The following is a 20,725-nucleotide window of genomic DNA, read 5'->3' as shown; positions in this document are numbered from 1 at the left end:
CAAGAGCCGTGTTTCTCAATCCCGGGCAGGCATCAGAATCAACGGGGGCACCATGGAGAAATGGAAATCTCCGGGCCCATCCTCCAGTCAGAGGACCGAGTGGAGTCAATGGGCTGGCGTGGTGCCTGGGTGACCGACAGCGGCCAGGATCGAGCCCGGTGGCATACAGACAGGAAAGTCTGATATTTCTGAGGCAGAGTCCTAGACGGCAGAGACCAACTGGTGGCACAGGGAACTGAAAGGACAGCAAGGTGACTGCAAGGGCTGTCAAAGGGTTGGTTAGGTTCCGTCAGAGAAAGCGCCTTGCGGAGGAAACAGGGGAGCTGGGAGAGGATCCCTCTGCATGTGTGCTTAGGGGACCCAACCGAGTTGAACTTGAAAAAAGGCAGATGCACATATTGTAAATAACGCTAAATACACTGCGATGAGAGCCCCTCACCTGGGAGAAAGTCTCCGCTCTGCGACCAAATGGATTATGTTGATTTCTCAGTGGGGGCCAAGACTGGACAAAGGTGTGAAGAGGAGCCAGAAAAAATGCCAGAAGCCCTAGATCCATACACAGCAGTCCCCAGGTTGGGTCTACTCTCCCCAGATCAGTCCCAATAGTGGAAAGTGGAAAGTGATCCACTGAGCCACATCAACAGGAGCTATGAACAGAGGTTGTTTTCGGGGAATCGCCCCTCATTCTCCTCTTTCCCCGCCCTCAGGCGGCACACAGGTGTGTTTCTCAGAATGCTGGGCCAGGGAAGGCTGCAGGTGACATGGCTTAAGTGAAAACTAGGAAAAATGACACATCTTATAACTCATCCTTGACTATGCCAAGGCATATTAACATACTTAGTACCTCCAGAGAGCTCCCTTGCTGGAAATCCTTATTTCACTAAACACTTCTGCAGCCTGCCTCCTGTAGCCCATTCCGGTGAACACGTAGTCGGAAACGCTGCCCTACGGCAACGTCCTTGCCTGCCACACCCTCTCCCAGCCCCAGCACCGACATCCGAGCTGGAAGCTGCAGTGTCCGAAGACAGAGACATTCAGGCTCCCCAAACACCTCCTGCTTGAAAGAACACATCTGTGGGCTTTCAGATTCACAGCGTGGCCTGTGTGGCAGTCGCCTTTCATCACTGGAGTGGTTAAACAAGTAGATAGTACATTTCATAACAGGGGCACACCTGCCTGGCACTCTCCACCCCCTGGGGAGATCGGAACACACACACACACACACACACACGGAAGCCGGGTGGACAGAAATTCTTAGTGTGAAAGAGAAAATGACCCAGTCAAAGTCCTTGAAAAGGAAAATAAAATTGCAAGCGAGGACTATGAAACCACAGTATGCTGGCTGGGTGAAGGCCCATCATTCAGCTGGCTTGTTTTCCAGCAAGCTAATACCCCCTCCTTGGAATTTCAGCTTGTAAATATATTTATAGCTGCTCAGACACAATATGCCGGATGCTAAAAAAAAAAAAAAAAAAAAATCCACTTAGTCATTGTTCCTGGTGAACCAGTTTTGCAAGAGTTAACCTAATCCCTCACACAAAGATGAAAAAAGTTTGCCAAAATGTTTAGTAGGGAAGAGGGTGCTCTTTGCCTAAAGGTTAGCTGATTTCAATCAGGTGGGTACAGAGACAAAGTATTATTTACGTACAGGGTGAACTGTTTTTGATCTAACTAGACATGGAGGCATTACACAGTGTCCTGGCTAGTCCCCATGCTAATTGACACCTTGGTCCTCTGTGCAATTGCACAGAGAGCCCTGAGAGCTTTGGCTTCTTGTTCTCTGCTCCGCCCATCCTCTCTGGCCCAGGTCCCACCACCTGCTGAAGTGGGAGTTTCCAAATCAGTTGTGCAACTTTTCCCATCGACTTCTCGAGTGATTAAAGAATTTTAAAGCAATTAATCTAGATGTGACGCCCCTAGGTGGTAAGTCACTTGAGGGCAGGGTCAAGGGCAGATCTGGAACTTCTAAGAGGAGGCACACAAGGCAGAGATGTTACGGGAAGAGAGCAGTCAGAGGCTGTACTGGGGGACTGGACTTGAAATGTTGGTGGCATAAAAAGCACATTGTTTATCCTTAGAGGATGTGCTACAGGAGGATTAAAAAAAATTTCTCTGAGAATAATTTTGGTAAAATTCAGGAAAATCAGAATTGCTCATATTACAGATTAAGAATGCCAAGGCTGGGGCACCTGGGTGGCTCCACTGGTTAAGCGTCTGCTGTTGGCTCAGGTCATGATCTCAGGTCCTGGGATGCAGCCTCGTGTTGGGCTCCCTGCTCAGTGGAGATTTTGTTTCTCCCTCTGCCTCTCCCCTTGCTCATGCTCTAACTCTCTCTCTCTCTCTCTCTCTCAAATAAATAAACAAAATCTTTAAGGGGGGAAAAAAAAAAGACCAAGGCTGCTGAGTAGATAGAGGTACCAGGAGGCAGCACGTGGAGGGGCAAGAAGAACCCGGCAGAGCCCAACCAACACCCCTTAGTGCCGGACAAGAAACAGAACTGACTCATCTTGACACCGTGGTACTTAGCACAGTGTCTGGCCCAGATCGGAGATCTGTACATGTTTGGTGACACAAAGGGCACTAAGCATTGGATGGAGCTGGGAAGAGAGGATTGAGAAGACAGGAGGGAAGGGAAAGAATAGAATGAAGAGGGTCTAGAGAAAGAGGTCAGAGAGGAAAGAGGGAAAGGAGAAGGAAGGGAGGAGGAGCAGAAAAAGAGAGGAGAGCGAGGAAAGATGACACATTTGGCACCAAAGCTGGGATTATTCACGACATTTATGGGGCTTCTGAGAGTTTCAGTTATTTTTATCCTCTTGGCCAAATACAGTTGTTGGAGCTTAATACGATCGCAGTTCTTGGTTTATGAAACTGGACTTCTTTTTTTCTGGTTCTGAGATGCCTTTCTAGAAGTGATTTAATACAGCCGGCTTTGACATCTTAACGGAGATTCTGCTGCAGGCCTCCTGCTCAAGGGACGCCCTCTCTTTAGGCACAAAGGAAAACCTGCCTTGCTTTCGCAGACTTTTCCACCAAAAGCATTTTCCTGGGAACTGTCCCCTAACGAGTTCTTTCTGTCCTTCCAAACTCTGGTTTAGCTGATGGGAAGAGACATGCGAGTCCAGTTTTAATCCCCTCCGCCCCCTTGCCTGACTCAGAGATACCAATCAGAAACGCATGTTTGATAGCTCTGTCATTTCCACTCTAGAGGAGAAAAATGTCACAAGCCCTGGATGGTGAAGTAACCAGATGAACAATACAGGACAGGCCAGAAAGAGACCAGAGCAAGGACAAGGGCCACCCTGAAGGCTGCTGTGACCCCCACACCCTTCTAATATAAGGCTCCTTTGTTTCAGTGAGTGTTGCCTTCTGGGCAAGAATGGGCCAATAAAAGGCAAACCATCTGTGCATGTGCTTCTCTCAGATGTCCACAAAAATCCCCATCGTTGTTACCTTCTGGGAAGCTCAGAATGTTGTCATTGTTCCCAATTCTCGTTCCAAAGATTTGCAAATTTAAGAGCATGGTATTGAGTTTTTAAACCTCATCTACTATTGTGGAATAATAATGTAAGTGAGACAATGCATGTAAACCCATTGTGTAAGTGTGTTATTATTTATCTCCTTCCAAGTAAAGAGATGGAGGTGAAAGTGAGGTCAGGGTGGGGGCTGGGAGGGAGAGGCTGGCCCAAAGAAGTTCTAGAGCCTCATCACAGTTGGCAGTGGCTCCTTTCACTACACCCAACTCTAGCCACTAAAATCGTTCCACAAGTACATGGGGTCACTGTGCTAGTTTGAAGGGACCAAACAGCACTGGTCTTATCTTTCTAGGGGTCTAAGCTTTATGGTGGAGACAGATAAGTGAACAGTCTCAGTGAGCGTGTTAATGAGCAATGGGAGGTGAACACAGTGTGAGTGTTAATCCTACGTATGAACTTGATTGGGCTACGGAATTCCCACAGAGATGGTAAATCATTATTTCTGGGAATTCTGTGGAGGTGTTTCTGGAAAAGACCAGCATTTGCTCATTGCAGATTGGTAGATTGAGTAAAGAATGCTGCCCTTCCCAGGAAGGGCATTATCCAACCTGTTGAAGGCCTCGGTAGAACAAAAAGCTGAGGAAGGGTGAATTTGATTTGTCTATTTGAGCTGAAATATCCATCTTCTGCCCTTAAACCTCAGCTCTCCTGGTTCTCGGGCCTTTGGACTCTGACTGAATTACACCACTGGCTTTCTTGGTTCACTTCTTGGCCTCCATCGTTGCATGAGCCAATTCTTATAATAAATCTTCTCTTATATATCTCAATATACCCTATTGGTTCTATTTCTCCAGAAAAGCCTGACTAACACATAGGAAGATGTAGGAGAATATGTAGGGACTGTAGCCAGGGTGGGTGGTCAGAGAATCCTTCTCAGAGGAGATGACTTATACAGTTTCACCTTTGGTGTCCCTCACGAGTCCCATGACCTCCACCACAGAGCAAGAATGGGTCTAGAAAGTGATGAGAAAATAACCATTCTCGGTGTCGGAGCCGCTGCCTCCAAGACCGGATCCAGTCTCACGCGCCGCTGACGCCCGCCCTCCCGACGTGCACTCCTGATTCCTTTTGGTTCTAAGTTGAAAATGGCAACTCTCAAAGATCAGCTGATTCAGAATCTTCTTAAGGAAGAACATGTCCCCCAAAATAAGATTACAGTTGTTGGGGTTGGTGCTGTTGTCATGGCTTGTGCCATCAGTATCTTAATGAAGGACTTGGCAGATGAACTTGCTCTTGTTGATGACATGGAAGACAAACTGAAGGGAGAGATGATGGATCTCCAGCATAGAAGCCTTTTCCTTAGAACACCAAAAATTGTCTCTGGCAAAGACTATAATGTGACTGCAAACTCCAAGCTGGTTATTATCACAGCTGGGGCACGTCAGCAAGAGGGAGAAAGCCGTCTTAATTTGGTCCAGCATAACGTGAACATCTTTAAATTCATCATTCCTAATGTCATCAAATACAGCCCAAACTGCAAGTTGCTTGTTGTTTCCAATCCAGTGGATATCTTGACCTATGTGGCTTGGAAGATAAGTGGCTTTCCCAAAAACCGTGTTATTGGAAGTGGTTGCAATCTTGATTCAGCCCGGTTCCGTTACCTAATGGGGGAAAGACTGGGAGTTCACCCATTAAGCTGTCATGGGTGGATCCTCGGGGAGCATGGAGACTCCAGTGTGCCTGTATGGAGTGGAGTAAACATTGCTGGTGTCTCTCTGAAGAATCTGCACCCTGACTTAGGCACGGATGCAGATAAGGAACAGTGGAAAGAGGTTCACAAACAGGTGGTTGACAGTGCCTATGAGGTGATCAAACTGAAAGGCTACACTTCCTGGGCCATTGGACTGTCTGTGGCAGATTTGGCAGAAAGTATAATGAAGAATCTTAGGCGGGTGCATCCAATTTCCACCATGATTAAGGGTCTCTATGGAATAAAAGATGATGTCTTCCTTAGTGTTCCTTGCATCTTGGGACAGAATGGAATTTCAGATGTTGTGAAGGTGACTCTAACTCCTGAGGAGGAGGCCCGTTTGAAGAAGAGTGCAGACACACTCTGGGGGATCCAAAAGGAGCTGCAGTTTTAAAGTTTTCTTATGTACCACTTCACTGTCTAGACTACGACAGGGTTTTAGTTGGAGGTTGTGTACATCGTCCTTATTATCTGATCTGTTACTTAAATAATATCAAAATGGCCTAAGGAAAAAACATCGGTTTCCTAAAGTTCTAAATAGGAATGGTTCAGCAAACCCTGCAGCTATACCCTAATGCTGGATGATACTTGCCTTTGTAGTCCTAAATGGGTTCATCTCAGAGGCACCACTGCCAATATTGCATATGCAGCAGGTGCTCTTCCAACCAGATGCGTATTTCCTGTGTGTTCTAGGACTTCTGGTTCCTTCATCCAACACCCAACATGCCTAATCCATCTTTCCCAATCAGTCACATCCTGGGCTCCAATGTATAAATTCATTATTGCATGTACTGTGCATAACTGTTCCAAAGGATCTTACTTCGTGTACCATGTATGTCAGAATATAGTGTACATTGCCATATAATGTAAAAAGACCATGCAACCAACAAAGTGTTGTACCAACTAAAATACCAAATAAAATTTGAACAGTGAAAAAAAAAAAAAAGAAAATAACCATTCTCTACCTTGGATTCACTTGGCACCATGCACCAGTCCAGGCTGCCTATGGTTAGCATGTGACCTTTGACAATCCACCTGTGAATGGGTAAGCTTTCCTGTCGAGTTTCATCAGTGATTCCTTTTTTCTTGGAGGACAGAGTGATACGAAAGTGTTTTTGTTAAAAGAACCATTGCTTGCAAATGGCTTATCGACTACATCTGGGTTGACTGAGCCCGTGGCAAAGGAAAATTTTCAACAGGAGAGCAGCGTGAAGGACCGCGGCCTCTGCGGTGGGAGCCGTGTCTGCGACGATGCTCAGGTCATTGCTCCGCATCTCTGTTGGAGCCATGGTGGTTCTGAGCCAAGGGTCCATCGGGACGGCCGCTCACACTGGAGCACTCAGCAGCTTGGGCACCCAGGGAATGAACATCTCTCAACACACTCCCCTATCCCCTTTTCTCCCCCGTCTGTACTGGAGAAGACCCTGCTCACAGTTCTTCCTGTTTCTCTAACTGGTCGCCAATCTGTCATCTCAAAATTGCCTTGTAGCCAAGGAACACCCAGATGAAGCACAGAGCATGACGATAGCCAAATCAAAACAGGGGGAAAAAAAATGAAAGAGAGAGAAATAGAAAAAGAGGGAAGGTCTGAAAAGTAAGCTTTCAACATAAATACCACTAAAATGTTGCAGAAACAGAAATCCTCATTAAAGGGAGTTGAAATGAGTGACATTTTTTTTTTTTTTCTGAGAAATATTTAGGTTCATTGTGAACCATACAAAGGAGCAAAAGACCAGCCACTTCGGGAGGCTATTACCTGCTTCCTTAATGGCTTTAAGTGAGGTATGTTCTCTTCCAAGGTCAACACACAGGCCTTAGCAATAGCTTCCCCTCTGTCCTTCAGTCCGGGTCCCTGTGGTGGGTAGGAACACTGGCAAGGCCTGCCAGTGTCATCATGTACTATGAGACCATCCGTGGGTGGTAGAGTTTAAGGTGGTGCATTCATTCTACCTCCTCTTACTCTAAAACCCCTATTTACAGAAGGACACACTGCCTATCTGTCTATATAACCCTTCTTTATTCTGAATTAGCCTTCATTTTCTGCAACTTATATTTAAATAGATATGACGTTTAAAATTCTGGGCATAGGGGTATAAAGGTGGAACAGATATCCCCAGAGTGAAGTATCTGAGAAAAAGAACGATTGGAGGGGCTATGACTAGACACATACAAAGTGGGTAAAAAATGATGAGCAGAAAATTCATGAGAAGAAATCCAAACTGCTAGTAAACATGTGGAAAAGATGTTCAACCCTACTAGTTATCAAGGGAAATGTCTACTTAAACAATAATGAGATACTCTAATAGTCTGGGTTTTCTGGAGAAACAGGACCTATAGAAATATGTAGCTAGACATGGAAATAAATACATTATGTAGGAATTGGTTCATATAGTTGTAGAGGCTGAGATGTCCCAAGTGCTGTAGTCAACAGGCTAGAGACCCAAAAGAGCTAATGGTCAGTTCCAGTCCAAATCAGAAGGCCTGAGAACCAGTGGTATAACTTCTAGCCCAAGTACTATTATGAAGGCAAGACAAGACCCAGGTCCCCATTGGAAGACAGTGAGGCACGGAAAGAGGATTCTCCCTTATTCTTTCTTCAACGGATTGGATGAGGCCCACCCCACGGGGCGGGGGGGGGGTACAATTTACTATCAAATCAAATGTTAATATCATCCAGAAACACTTTCCCAGACACATTCAGAATAATGTCTAACCAAATATCTGGGCACCCCGTGGCCCAGTCAAGTGAGCACATAAAATTAACCATCACAGATACTATTTCAAAACTCCAAATTTTTCATGTAAAAAAAGTAAGCATTGGCAAAGTGTGAAAAGAATCAGAAGAGTATACAAATTGCTTGTGGGAATATAAGATGGTATCACCTGTTTGGAAAGCCATTTGTCAATCTCTAGTAAAGTTGAGTGTGGGCACACCACACATTTATGAAAGACTTTCATATTTATACAAGGCCAGATGTTCGAGGATTCACTTTATAGCATATTGATAATACTAAGAAATATGTGGTTGTGTATCATAGAGTAGATTTTTAAAAAGTAAACAATCTACATGGAGCAATACGATAAATCTCAAAAACTGAAAAATGATAGGTACAGTGTGATACCATGAGTGTAAACATTTAATGAAAATGATAGACCAATAGAAAATATTACTATATATTTTTTCCTGGATAGATACATATAGAGAAAATTATTTCCAAAAACAAACACGCATAGGGCTGATTCACACCAACTTCAAGGTAGTGCAAACCTCTGGAATACAGAAAGGCAGAGAGAAAGAGTGTGTGGGTAGGGGTAGGAGGGAGAGAGAAGTGATAGGAATTGGGTGATTTGGCTGTAACTAAAATTTTACTTACAAAAAAAAAAAGAGAGATTTGGCAGCATGCTAATTTCTCTTAAATCTAAGAGCTGAGTATTTAGGTGTTATGTTATTTTCTCTACTTGTATGAATATTTGAAATTTTCCAAATTAAAAATAGAGTAAATGCATTAAAAAGCAGCATTGTAGTAAGATCCCCTAAAATATAATGAGTGATTAAATAAAAGGATATAACATTAAAACAATATGGAAGACTGTAGACCAAACTATTAGTACTGGTTATCTTTGGGACAGGTCTTTAAGGGTTTTATTCTCTACTTGCTAAATTTTCCTTTTGTTTGAACTTTTGCCATGATTGTGGATTACCTATATAATAAGAACAGCCAACCAAAACGTTGAAAATGGGCAGAGAAGATGAAGATGTAAAGAAATTTACATATAGGCCCTTACTCAAAAAACACCCTTAGACCCCCCACCCCTTGGTGTCATTTTTCCAAGAGCAGGCCAGAGGAAAGAAGGAATGCGTTTATATTCTTAGAAGCCAATAACTAGCTAAACCCCAATTTTGCAATTATGCAACACCAGCTGCCATTTCTGAACATTCACAAAGAGCTAAAAAAAGGGCTCATTATGTTCCTCTGAAATCTGCTCCTCATCCTGTATTCTCTGTCTGGATGAATGTTGCCACTAGGCTCACCAAGCCCAATCAATTCCACCACCTTAATAACTTTTGTGCCCCATCCCCCACTCTTGTCTCAACGCCCCCACTTCAGTTCAAATCATCTCATTGATTGGCTTTTCCTCCTGCCTTAGGGCTTAACCCTTGGAATCCAACCGGCCAACAGTACTCAGGTCAATCACCCTTTTATTTGATCATATAAATCCCTTCCTTAATTAATTATCTCTACAAAACATGCCCATGTTTCTCATTACTGACAAGATAAAATGCCAACAGCTTCAAAGTCCTAAAGACTAACTCCTGCCTACTTCCAGGCTGACCTCTTTCCAGGCACCCATCAAGCCTATAATTTCTCTGTAGTTACCTATGGTTTCCTGGGCTTCACCCCATGTCTTCCTTAAAGGCTCCATGGCGGGGCTTCCCCTGCCTAGAATGCCATGCCCCTCTCCACCCAGGAGCAGTACATCAACTTTACCAGTCAGCTCAGCCCAACATTTTCCTAATGAACGTGTTCCTGATTCTTACACAAACATGCACGCACACACTCACCTGTCCATCTGGTCACAGAGCTTAGCTCTTTCCACTGCCTTCCTGTTCTTGTTTTATGGATTTAATAATTCTCCAATTGTCTCTGAGTATACTGAATAGAAGCTGTTGGTTTTAATTATGTAGTTTTTAGTTGGTATCTGTATTTCTCAAATTCCGTTTCCACAAGGATCAATCTGTTTTTCTTGGATTACCTTATTCATGCTGCTGGTTTCCCAAACATGTCTGATAATTCTACATTCCACTCTTCAATTTGCCTTTCAATTTCTAATTTTTTATTTTAAGAATCTTTTATCTGCTGATAATGTCCCTTTCTTTCTCTTTGGTGTAGAGGTTGATTTCATTTTGTATATCTACACTTTTATTTCAGGGAAGTATGGGGAAGCACAATTCATATGTACAAATGTCCTGTCCACCACCCTGGATCAGAAAACCCGCTGACCACCCTAGAATCCGCTAAGTCAACAGACCTTTCCTAATCATGAAGAATAGGCAAACAGACAAATTTCTCAAGACTGAAAATATTTAAGAATGTACATTGAAAATATTGTAGTTAAGCAATAATTATTTATATTAACTCTGAAGCCTGCAGGGTAAGCTTTTTCAAGGAAGAGGCTACCTCCACATCTTTGAACCACAGTACCTAACACAGTGCTTCACCAAGAGCATGACTCAATAAAGAGTTGTTGAATAAACACAACAGAAGTTCTTGAGGCAATCCTCTGGCTTTCTTTTGCTGTGATCCTATCTATACTAGAATATGTCTCTAATCTAGCTTCCTTTTTAACTGGGAGGTAGAGAAATTAGACCAAAACAAATGTACAAGAAATATGTGTGGAGTAGAAATTCCTACTTCTTTTGTGGCGAGGAATATATTTTCTGGATAGGTGAAGCTTTGTGACTGAGTGTGGACAGAAGGGAACACACTGAAGGGGGAAATTCAGTTTAGAGGTTTGAGAAGAGGTGGAGGACCAAGTTGTGAATTTGAGAAAAAAAGTTGACCTCAGAATCCAAACCATTTGTGTCTTGGATATCCTTAGCCTTTTCTACCCAGAATTCCCTAAGGAATAATAATCAACGTGAACCCCATACCCTCTTCTTCCTCTCCCATACTTCCACCTGCTTATAGGTTTTTAATCCCAAATTCAATGCTTACAGTCCACAAATATGGAAATTTGGCCAAAGTCTAAACTTAATGTATGTAATAAAACAAAATCTAGGGCTGGAATGTCCAGGAGATTACAATCACATTTGAGAGCCCCAGAGTAAAGTCTTGATTAATGAACAAAGATTCAAGAGGCACAGTCATTTATCTGAGACAAAGTAAGAGTATATAGTATCTTAGCTGATATATAGTATATAGAGTATATATAGAGAGTATATAGTATCTTAGCTGTCTTTAGCTGGAGAGCTGTTTTGTGGATAGTGCTAAATAGCCATTTATTCCTTCCACAGAGGGGAAGAAGGACTAGCTTTTGCTGAGTGTCAAATATCTGAAACTATTCTGAGGAAGAAGTTACAATAATGAACAAAAAAGACTGTGCTCTAAAAGTTCAAAGACTAATGGCAAATACAGACAAGTAAATAGGGCAACTACAAGAAGGTGTGATGTGTCCTACAATAGGGCGATCCCCAGGCATTCTGGGAACATAAAGAGGAACACACGCTTGCAGTGAGGGGTCAGGGAAGTGTTCCCAGGGGAAGTGAGAGTTTCTTTAAAATCGAAAAGATTAACACATGTTATCCATGATAAAGTCTGGGGGAAGTTATGGTAGAAAAGGGAAAGAGAATCTCATGGCAGAGGGAGCAGCCCTGAGGTCAGAGGGAAAGAAAGGTAAAAAAAAAAATGTCCTACTAGGACCCCCTTATGTCTGGGATATTATCTGTGAGGCGGAGGGTGGTGAGACCTGCAACAGGAGAAATGAGCAGGAAAATCACTAAGGGACTTCGGCCTTCACGCTAGAGAGCTTGAACTTGACGAGGAGGGCGGTGTGGAGGGCAAGGAAAACGTTTGGTGAGATGAAGCAACAAGATCTGATTTGTATTTCAGGACGGTCTCTATGGCTGTATTGTGTAGAATGTATTAAGAGTTGAAACTGATTGGGCACCTGGGATAGGGAGCTCGAGGGGGATTGTGTGGAGCAACCTCGGGAGAATCGAGAATGGTCCTAGACTAAAATACTAGCAGCAGATCACCGAGAAGTGGATGGAATCCATTCGAAACATAAATCTGTAGCAGAATCAACGAGAGCAGGGAAGAGAACATAAAGCCACACACTAAGTCAGCCTCTTTTTCAGAGTGCAAGAGCTGCAGAATGGCCAACTATTCACAGTGGGATCTCCTGTGGACTCTTCCTATTCCTATTTCCAACCTCTTTCTCCTTCATGTCCCTCATCATTGAGTCTCTCCTTTCCATAAAGGGGATATTCTTTTAACAACTCTGCTGCCCTCTCCATCTTCCCCTCCAACCCAAATGATTGGTCTCTCATGTCCCCTTCTTGCCCACCCCAATCCTACACACAGCTCAAAGCTAAGGGGCTCCTCATGGAGTTGCCTCTTGAGGCCTTCCATAGAAAAAACAATAACAGCCCTTGACTTCCCAGGAACTTCGGAAGAATGAAGGACAGCTGAGGGAGGGGAAGAGGGATTTCCAGGCAACTGATCTCTTTTAAGATCTTACCTCCACTGGGAGTCAGTCCTGTATCTTGATTTATCCCACCCATGATCCATCAGTCACTACTGATATACTTACACATGAGTTCATGGACACAACAAAGTGTTCAAACGTACAGACCCACCTCCAAAGGACAAATGCTGGTTCTCAAAGATAAACGCTCTGTGAAATGATAAGGGAAGAGTTCAACATTTTCCTAACGACCTCACAGTTCGCAAGGCCCCTCTCTTACACAACAGGGTCGGTGTTTTATTCCCTTCTCAGCTTTTGAGCAGAACTTCTTTCACATTGGCCGCAATAAGAAAGGACCCATTGCCAAACCCGGATAACTCCTCTCCCTGGTCACTTTTCTCGTGGTCGCTATTCAGAGCTTCGAGATTTTGTGTCCTAAAGTACTTTATGAAATTCTTCCTCCAAATTGCTTATCATCCTCTGTTTCTATCTGGGATGAAGAATGGTAGGTTAGTCTTACTGTTTTAGATGTGTCTATTGGTCCTGCTTTTCTGGCCAATAATGGAAATTACTTAGTGGCAGTGCAATACTATGGAAAGGACACTCATTAAAGTAAGACCTTGCCTTAAAATGTTCACTAACCTCCTAATACTGAGTGAACTTTTTCTCTGAGCCTCAGTTTCCTCATCAATAAATGGCAGGTGGGGCGCCTGGGTGGCTCAGTCAGTTAAGCAGTGGGCTCCTGATTTCAGATCAGGTCATGATCTCAGGGTCGTGAGATAGAGCTCCGATTTGGGCTCCATGCTCAGCGGGGAGTCTCCGTAAGGATTCTCCTTCTCCCTCTGCCCCTTCCCCTGCTCCCACACACTCTTTCTCTAAAAATAAAACAAATAAATCTTTTAAAAAGATTAAAATGATAGGTATAATGGATCAGTTTGTTTTTCATAATCAGTTCATATTGAGTGCAAATATACGTGTAAAAGTAGCTGACATATTATCATGGATGTTCAAAAATATATGTATTTATTTTTGATTAAAGTCAGAACTCATCTCATGCAACCATTAATTTCTGCACTTAACGATGCTGAAGCACAGAGAGGGGTAAGATTTTCCCCATCCCACAAAGTGGAAGAGTCAGAAACAGATGCCAAGTCTCCTGATTCTTGCTCAATGTTCTTTCCATTACATCTTCTGTAGTGAGCCTGGAGTATGTGTTTAAGGAGTTGGAAGCCTTTTATTATAGAATCTGTGCCCCAAGGACATGTCTCCCCCTCACCCCCACCTCCAAATGTCTAGGCTAATGCCAGTTACAGTCAACGTCCATGTGATTTTGCCTTGGATGGAAAAGGTTTTTTCCAGCACCACCTATCCTATTATTCTGTTTTGAAAGGGTAATCTGTCAGGTACATCAAACATTAAAAGCAGCGGGAACATTCTGAGGTTGTAGTGTGTATATTTTTCTCACCGATTAAATCTTCACTCCTCAGCTATCAGGCAGAAGGGAGGAAAAACTGTTCCCCCCCTCCCGTAAAAGGAGAAAAGCTTTTAAAACAGTTGGCAGAACCCACTATTCAAAGTGGAAAAATAAAATTTTCAAGCAACATCAGACAAGAAAGGCAAAAGAACACATGTGCTCAGGATAAAGTTTGTTTCCTCTTGGGCTAAAATATTGCAGCTTCATGATTCTAAGCTATTATCATTAGAGCCAGATTGTTGCCAACAATTTCATCAACATAATTTAATGCTTTCCCTAGGTTACCGTGATCAGGAAAATAGAGTGGAAGTTTTCAGTCGATCTCATCAAATCACAAAAAAACTGACGTTGGTGAAAATGCAATGTTTCTAAATGGCACAGAAAAGGATTGATAGGCAAGACTCAATTTTCTTCTTCTCCTACAGCTGATATGTGTGACAGAAGTTATCACCAGCACTCTGATATGATCACCTAAACAACTGTCGTCAAGGAGGGCCTAGGCTCTTGAATGTCCTACTCGCATCTCACACTCAATCCATTTAAACTAAACCGGTACTTTTCTCCCCTCCCCCAATTTATTATCTTTCTAGTAGTCCTGATCATCACAAAAGCACCATCTACCCTTGAAGATATCAACTCCTTCTTTCTTCTCTTATCTTTCTCCCATCCCAGATGGTCTCTTAAATCCTTTTTTAAAAGCCCTGACATGTCACCACAGAATCCACTGCCACCATGTTAATTCTGACTTTCACCGTCTCTTGATCTATTGGCACTAGGGTGATGAATTGGTCCCTTAGAGTCTAATCTATATTTCTTATGGTACCCAAATTGCTACTGTAGAATGTAAAGCTAACGATGGCCTAGGACTTTCTATGACTCCTTGTTGCCTAGTAAGGCCAATTTTCATCTGGTCTGAAAGAATTTTTTCAGTGTACCCAATCCACTTTTCAACCTCCTCTCTTGAGCAACTACCACCATGACCTTGCTGTTGAAGCTTTGATCATTCCCAAAGTATTCGTTGTTCTCTATGCCTTTGTTTATGCTGTACTCTCTTGCCTGTAAGTGCTACATTTGAATCCCCATTGTCTATCTGATAACTTTCTTCTTAACCTAAAAGACTCAAATTCCACATCTGTCAAGTATTCTTTAAGAATCCCCAAAAACTTGGGGCGCCTGGGTGGCTCAGTGGGTTAAGCCTCTGCCTTCGGCTCAGGTCGGCTCAGGTTATGATGTCAGGGTCCTGAGATCGAGCCCCACATCGGGCTCTCTGCTCAGCAGTGAGCCTGCTTCCCCCTCTCTCTGCCTGCCTCTCTGCCTACTTGTGATCTTTCTCTCTCTCTCTGTCAAATAAATAAATAAAATCTTTAAAAAAAAACAAAACCCAAAGACTTAGTTGGGTCTTTCTCTATATTTCCACATAATAGTTAATAAACTATTATTATGTCAATTATCCTGCTGTATTGTAACTATTTGTTTGGTAGAGAATTCTTTGATGAGTTAGTTTGTATTCTCCCTGTATCCTCAGGTCCAAATACAATATCCAACACAGTAAGATTCAAATGTTTGTGAATCAAACTATCTATCCCTTCCTGGGTGATAATAAATGAGAGTGATTTTCATGTATAATCTCATTTAAATTTCCAGTTATGAGAAAAGTAGATTGGTTCTCAAGGCATAAAGGTGTACTGCTAATTATATAAAATGTAAATTACATAAAATTATGTAAATTATGTAAGAGCACGGTTTCTGCATATCCCTCAAGCAGCAAGTTGAGTGGATCATAAAACTGAGCACAGGATATTATAAACTTGGTGCGTATAAGAGCTTTAAAAGTAAACTGTAATGTAAAGCCAGTAACTCCGAAAGTGCTTTTTTTTTTTTTTAAATTAGAACTGGAAGGTCTTTGCCTTGCCGTATATGAGGGTATCGTCAGTGCAGGCATTCATCTTAAATGAGGAGTCCCTGTTCAAGGGCAATCAAGGGCATAGAATTGCAACTATATGTGTCTTCTAGCAGTGTGAGATATTGTTAGACCATATCACTAACTCCTTTGGGACCTTTCAACCTCTTCAATTCTGTGGTCAAAACATCCTGTATTTGAAAGCATGCCTAAAAGGTAGAGAAATGATTGAGGCAGAATTGAGGAACATAAGTTTGAAATTGACAGCCTGGATTTCAATCCCAGCTCTGAACTCACTACCTCTGTTGACCTTTGCCAAGTCATGTTAGCCTTGCTGGCCCTCAGACTGGCCGTCTCTATGACAAGACAGGACCTACTTCATAAGATTGTGGGAAGTAATCAAGTTGAAAACAGAGTCTGGCTCAGAGTAAGGCCCTAGTAAATGTTACCTACTATTATCTGTTGACATTGATGGTGTATTTATTTCTATGGTCTGTAGTGAGACCAAAATGCTAACTTCATTTCATCAGCCTTCCCTGCTATTGCTATGATCTCCTAAATTTATTATTTTTAAATATTTTGTTTATTTATTTATGAGAGAGAGAGAGAGAGAGAGAGAACATGCACAAGTTTTGGGGGGGGTGCAGAGGGAGAGAAAGAAGCAGTCTTGAAACTGGACAGGGAGCCCGAACTAGGGACCCAGGGTTGAAAGCAGAGGCTTAACTGACTGAGCCACCCAGGCACCCCTGGGATTTCCTAAATTTATTAGTGTAACTTGCTTAGTTCTGGTTCTTCCCCTTCCCTGAAAATCTACTGATTCAGAGAAAAAGAGCAGAAAGCTAAACACAGTTGAGTTCATGTCTCCTCTCTGAACAAAAGTTCAAATATGTAGTCCTGTATCTGATTAGATATACCTATTTTCTGGGAAAATCAAATCTAAGCATTTCTGGCTGATAGGCGTCCCTTCAGAAAACTGGTACAATCAAAGAGATAAAATAATAATTATCAAGTTTGCTTGGATGGTAAAGTGAAGTTTAGTTGAGGAGAGCTGGTGAAACTTGCAAAACACCACAGGAGAAAAACACCCAGAGGAGAGAAAAATGACAACAACTCTATCAAAGATACTTACAAATTGAAAATGTATCAGGGGAAAGCTCGGGCTGACTCGGGGTATTTAAGGACATGGGAGAACATTAACTTTTATCTGACCAAGGTTAAATAAAGATCAATGGCCAGAAATATTTATATACGCGTACAGAATTCCACAGTACCTCCACGCATTGCTTCTGCAATCAGACGTGTGTAATTTGACTCTTGAAAGTAAGTAGTAGTAACCTATGAACCTATGACTCATGACATAATTGTTTTCATCCAATCATCAGAGTTTGGCAGCTGCAGATGGGGATACTGTGATAATGAGTGTTTTCAACAATGTTTTCAATTGAGGAAACCCAGAAACAAATGAGGGATGGTGTCTCGTGGTTATCAGACACAACTATTATTCCTTTTCCTGTAATCAAGGATACCTCAGGCCCAGGGCCTCCTAACATACCTATTTATGAATGAATTGATATTCCTTAGCCAAATAAGGACTCTTCCTTCAATTCAGTCTGAAATCAGTATGTTCCAAAATAAAAAGCCTCCTAAACACATCAAGGTCTGGTTTTGGCACCCATTATCAGTGACCTCTTTGTCACATCTGGACACTTCTACTCCTCACAGCATTTGACATGGGTAGCCACTACCCTCTTTCTTTAGTATTATTTTATTTTATTTATGTATCATTATTTTTTTAAGGTCTTATTTATTTATTTATTTGACAGAGAGAGCACAAGCAGGGGTTGCTGCAGAGGCAGAGGCAGAAGCAGGCTCCCTGCTAAGCAGGGAGCCTGATGCGGGACTTGATCCCAGGACCCTGAGATCATGACCTGAGCTGAAGGCAGAGGCTTAACCCACTGAGCCACCCAGGCACCATCCCACCCCTCCACCTTTTTTTTTTTTTTATGTGTTTTTATTTAGATGGCAGGTCTCTGGATGAACAATTTTCCTTCATCTCAATTTTCCAAAATTTAATCATTCTTTATTTTGTGGCTACTATGATGTCATATTTCTTTTCTTTCAAGTTATATAAATTCCACTTAGTTAACATATAGTGTCTATTAGTTTCAGGTCTAGGATTTAGTGATTCATTGCTTCCATACAACACCCAGTGCCCATCACATCAGGTGCCCTCCTTCATCCCCATCACCTAGTTCCCCATCCCCCCCCACCCCTGCCCTACACCCCTCCCCACCTCCTGATATATTTTTCTGGGTTTGGTGTCTGCTTTGCAGGTTCTTCCTTGTCTGTCCATTTTAGTTTGCTCCTTTTCTAGGTCCTGTTCTTTGCTTTCTGGATTCTCTGCTTCTGAACAGTATCACCCGTTACTACTACGGTTTCTTATGTGAAAAGCACTGGGTGAGGAAGGAGCTCAGAGTTGGACCTGCTCGTCACAGAGGCTGTTGTGGAATATGTGATATTTTATTTGATTCCTTAAGAATGTGGTAAAAGGTGACCATAAAGTTTCTGGTATAAAATTGAAGTTATGCTTGTGGAAAATTTTGTCTCTCATTCTATTGTCTGTTTCAACTGGCTCTTCATAAAGGAAATAATTTCCTCTAAAGGAAAAGAGTTAGTTTTCATGTTAGTGCCACAAATCTAAAATAAAGCCCATTTTTTTAAAATTTTAATTTTTATTTATTTTTTGCTTTTTTAAAGATTTTATGTATTTATTTGACACAGAGAGAGAGATCACAAGTAGGCAGAGAGGCAGGCAGAGAGAGAGGGGGAAGCAGGCTCCCCGCTAAGCAGAGAGCCCAATGTGGGGCTCGATCCCAGAACCCTGGGATAATGACCTGAGCCGAAGGCAGAGGCTTCAACACACTGAGCCACCCAGGCGCCCCAATTAAGCCCATTTTAAAGAGTTATAGAAGAAAAGATGCCTGGCTCATTCCGTACATGTGCTCATTTGAATTCAATAAGGTATTGAACGGAACAGCTCCGTTACTCTTTAGTCCTTTGGCTTTTCAAACAAGATTTCTTGTGATGGCTGAGTACTTGCTCCCATATGGGGAGAAAAGTGCACTTCATTTGCATTTCTTATATTCAAATGAGTGGTTGAAAAAACAAATTACACACCTTTTCAAAACAAAAGGTTTAACTTATAAACAGTTTTCAAGATACTAATATTTAACAGAATTCTTTTGCATCACACACACACAGACACGCACAGTAAACATTTTAAAAGGAGATCTAGGAGTGCCTGGGTGGCTCAGTGGGTTAAGCATCTGACTCTTGATCTCGGTTCAGGTCATGATCTCAGGGCCATGAAATCAAGCCCCGCTTAAGATTCTCTCCCTCTGCCCCTCCTGCCCCCACTATTGCGCACTCTCTCTTTTTCTATCTGAAAAGTAAATAAAATAAAATAAGGGACACCTGGGTGGCTCAGTGGGTTAAGCCTCTGCCTTCAGCTCAGGTCATGATCTCAGGGTCCTGAGATCGAGCTCCGACATCGGGCTCTCTGCTCAGCAGGGAGCCTGCTTCCCCACCTCTCCGCTTACCTGTGATCTCTCTCTCTCTCTCTCTGTGTCAAATAAATAAACAAAATCTTTTAAAAAAATAAAATAAAGTAAAATAAAATAAAATAAGATCTAAATATCTCTCAACAAAAGCAAGAACAGGAGCTAGGAGAAAAGTCGGCTCAGGCGGGTGTGGATTTGGATGGCTTCCCCAAAGGAGACAGGTGGTACGGCATCTGGATGACTCTGCAATTTTGTGGAACATTTTTATATTTGCAAAGTGCTTTAAAATAACTCCTCCTGACAAGCATGTAAGCCAGATAACCATTATCATCCCAGTTTTTTTCCAAAGATGAAATAGAGATCAGCGAAGCAATCTGCCCTCTTCCAAGAGAAAATGGCAAGTGATAGCAGATTAGAAATCACTGAGCCTGAAATTCCATTTTGCTGGGTGAGCCAGCGCCCAGGACGACCCGCTGGAGGAGGGTAGCTCGGCAGTTGCCAAATTTCGACAGACACAGCCGCGCACAATGTGACAGTTCATCCAGACAATTTGGGTCAGAATTTCCCTGTGACCCTGGAATCTCAAAAACAATGTAACCTGAAGGGTGGCACACACTCAGGACGTTTCCCTTAGCCTTCCTGAGGTGGGCCCATTCCTCTCACATTCGGTTGGGCTGAGATAAGTCACAAGAGGGATGGGGATGGTGCGGAGAGGGAGGTGTTCACCACACAAACAGGTGAGTTCGCTATGTTTCCTGTGTCTCCCGTTTGGACAATTCCCCTCACTGAAGAGGCATCTTTATTTTACTCTTGGCTACCTCTGTGGTGTGCTGGGGAACATCTGTACTCTCTCTGAATAGGACGTGAAATGTTATTTAATGTTTATATTTAAATAAGTTACTATTCAAATTTATGACTTCATGCCATATTAAAATAACTGCTCCCAGGGACCCTCGTGGGTTCTGACCTGCCCCACACTGGCCCAGCTGTAGAGGCCCTCAGAGGCACGGGCACTAGCCTAAGTGCTAAGTATCGCTCAATGTCAGTGCAAATTAGAGAGAAACAAAGCAGCTTGTTTTTCCTCTTCAGCTTCTCGAACCAAAACACAGGAGGACCTGAGCCAACAGACCAAAGCCGCCACGGGCAAATGACTCACTGGAAATCTTGAATGTTTGCTAAGTAAGGTCTTCTGCAGCTTCTCAGATCAAACAGCCCAGGCCCCGCCTTCGGTGGCCAGCCCTGACTCACGCGGGAGAGGGCCGGAAGGCCTGCTGCCTCTGGGAGACACTTGTCTGGCGGTGGCATCGTTGGCTTCTGAGTTCTTCCTGTTCGTTTTGCGTGGTTTTTCTCAGCTGTTGTTGTTTCATGGTGATAGAATAA

At 42.8% G+C, this 20,725-nt stretch overlaps 2 protein-coding genes across 3 annotated transcripts in view; one reads left to right on the top strand and one right to left on the bottom strand.

Moving 5' to 3' along the window:
* TMC1 (transmembrane channel like 1) overlaps positions 1 to 20,725 on the bottom strand; it is a 373,785-nt gene that overhangs the window by 200,321 nt on the left and 152,739 nt on the right. The window lies entirely within an intron of this gene.
* LOC116873022 (L-lactate dehydrogenase A chain-like) lies at positions 4,598 to 6,157 on the top strand. 2 transcript variants are annotated; one of them, XM_032866631.1, is made up of 2 exons: positions 4,598 to 5,305; positions 5,575 to 6,157. In XM_032866631.1, the coding sequence occupies exons 1-2, from the start codon at positions 4,619 to 4,621 to the stop codon at positions 5,728 to 5,730; spliced, it is 843 nt and encodes a 280-aa protein (XP_032722522.1). In that variant the 5' UTR covers positions 4,598 to 4,618; the 3' UTR covers positions 5,731 to 6,157. The 2 variants fall into 2 exon arrangements, with proteins under 2 accessions (XP_032722522.1, XP_032722521.1); XM_032866630.1 differs by having other exon boundaries at positions 4,598 to 6,157.

Source organism: Lontra canadensis, unplaced genomic scaffold (assembly GCF_010015895.1).
Source record: "Lontra canadensis isolate GAN:19392208 unplaced genomic scaffold, GSC_riverotter_1.0 scaffold31, whole genome shotgun sequence".
NCBI classification, from domain to species: domain Eukaryota; kingdom Metazoa; phylum Chordata; class Mammalia; order Carnivora; family Mustelidae; genus Lontra; species Lontra canadensis.
This window is presented reverse-complemented; position numbering and strand designations above follow the sequence as displayed.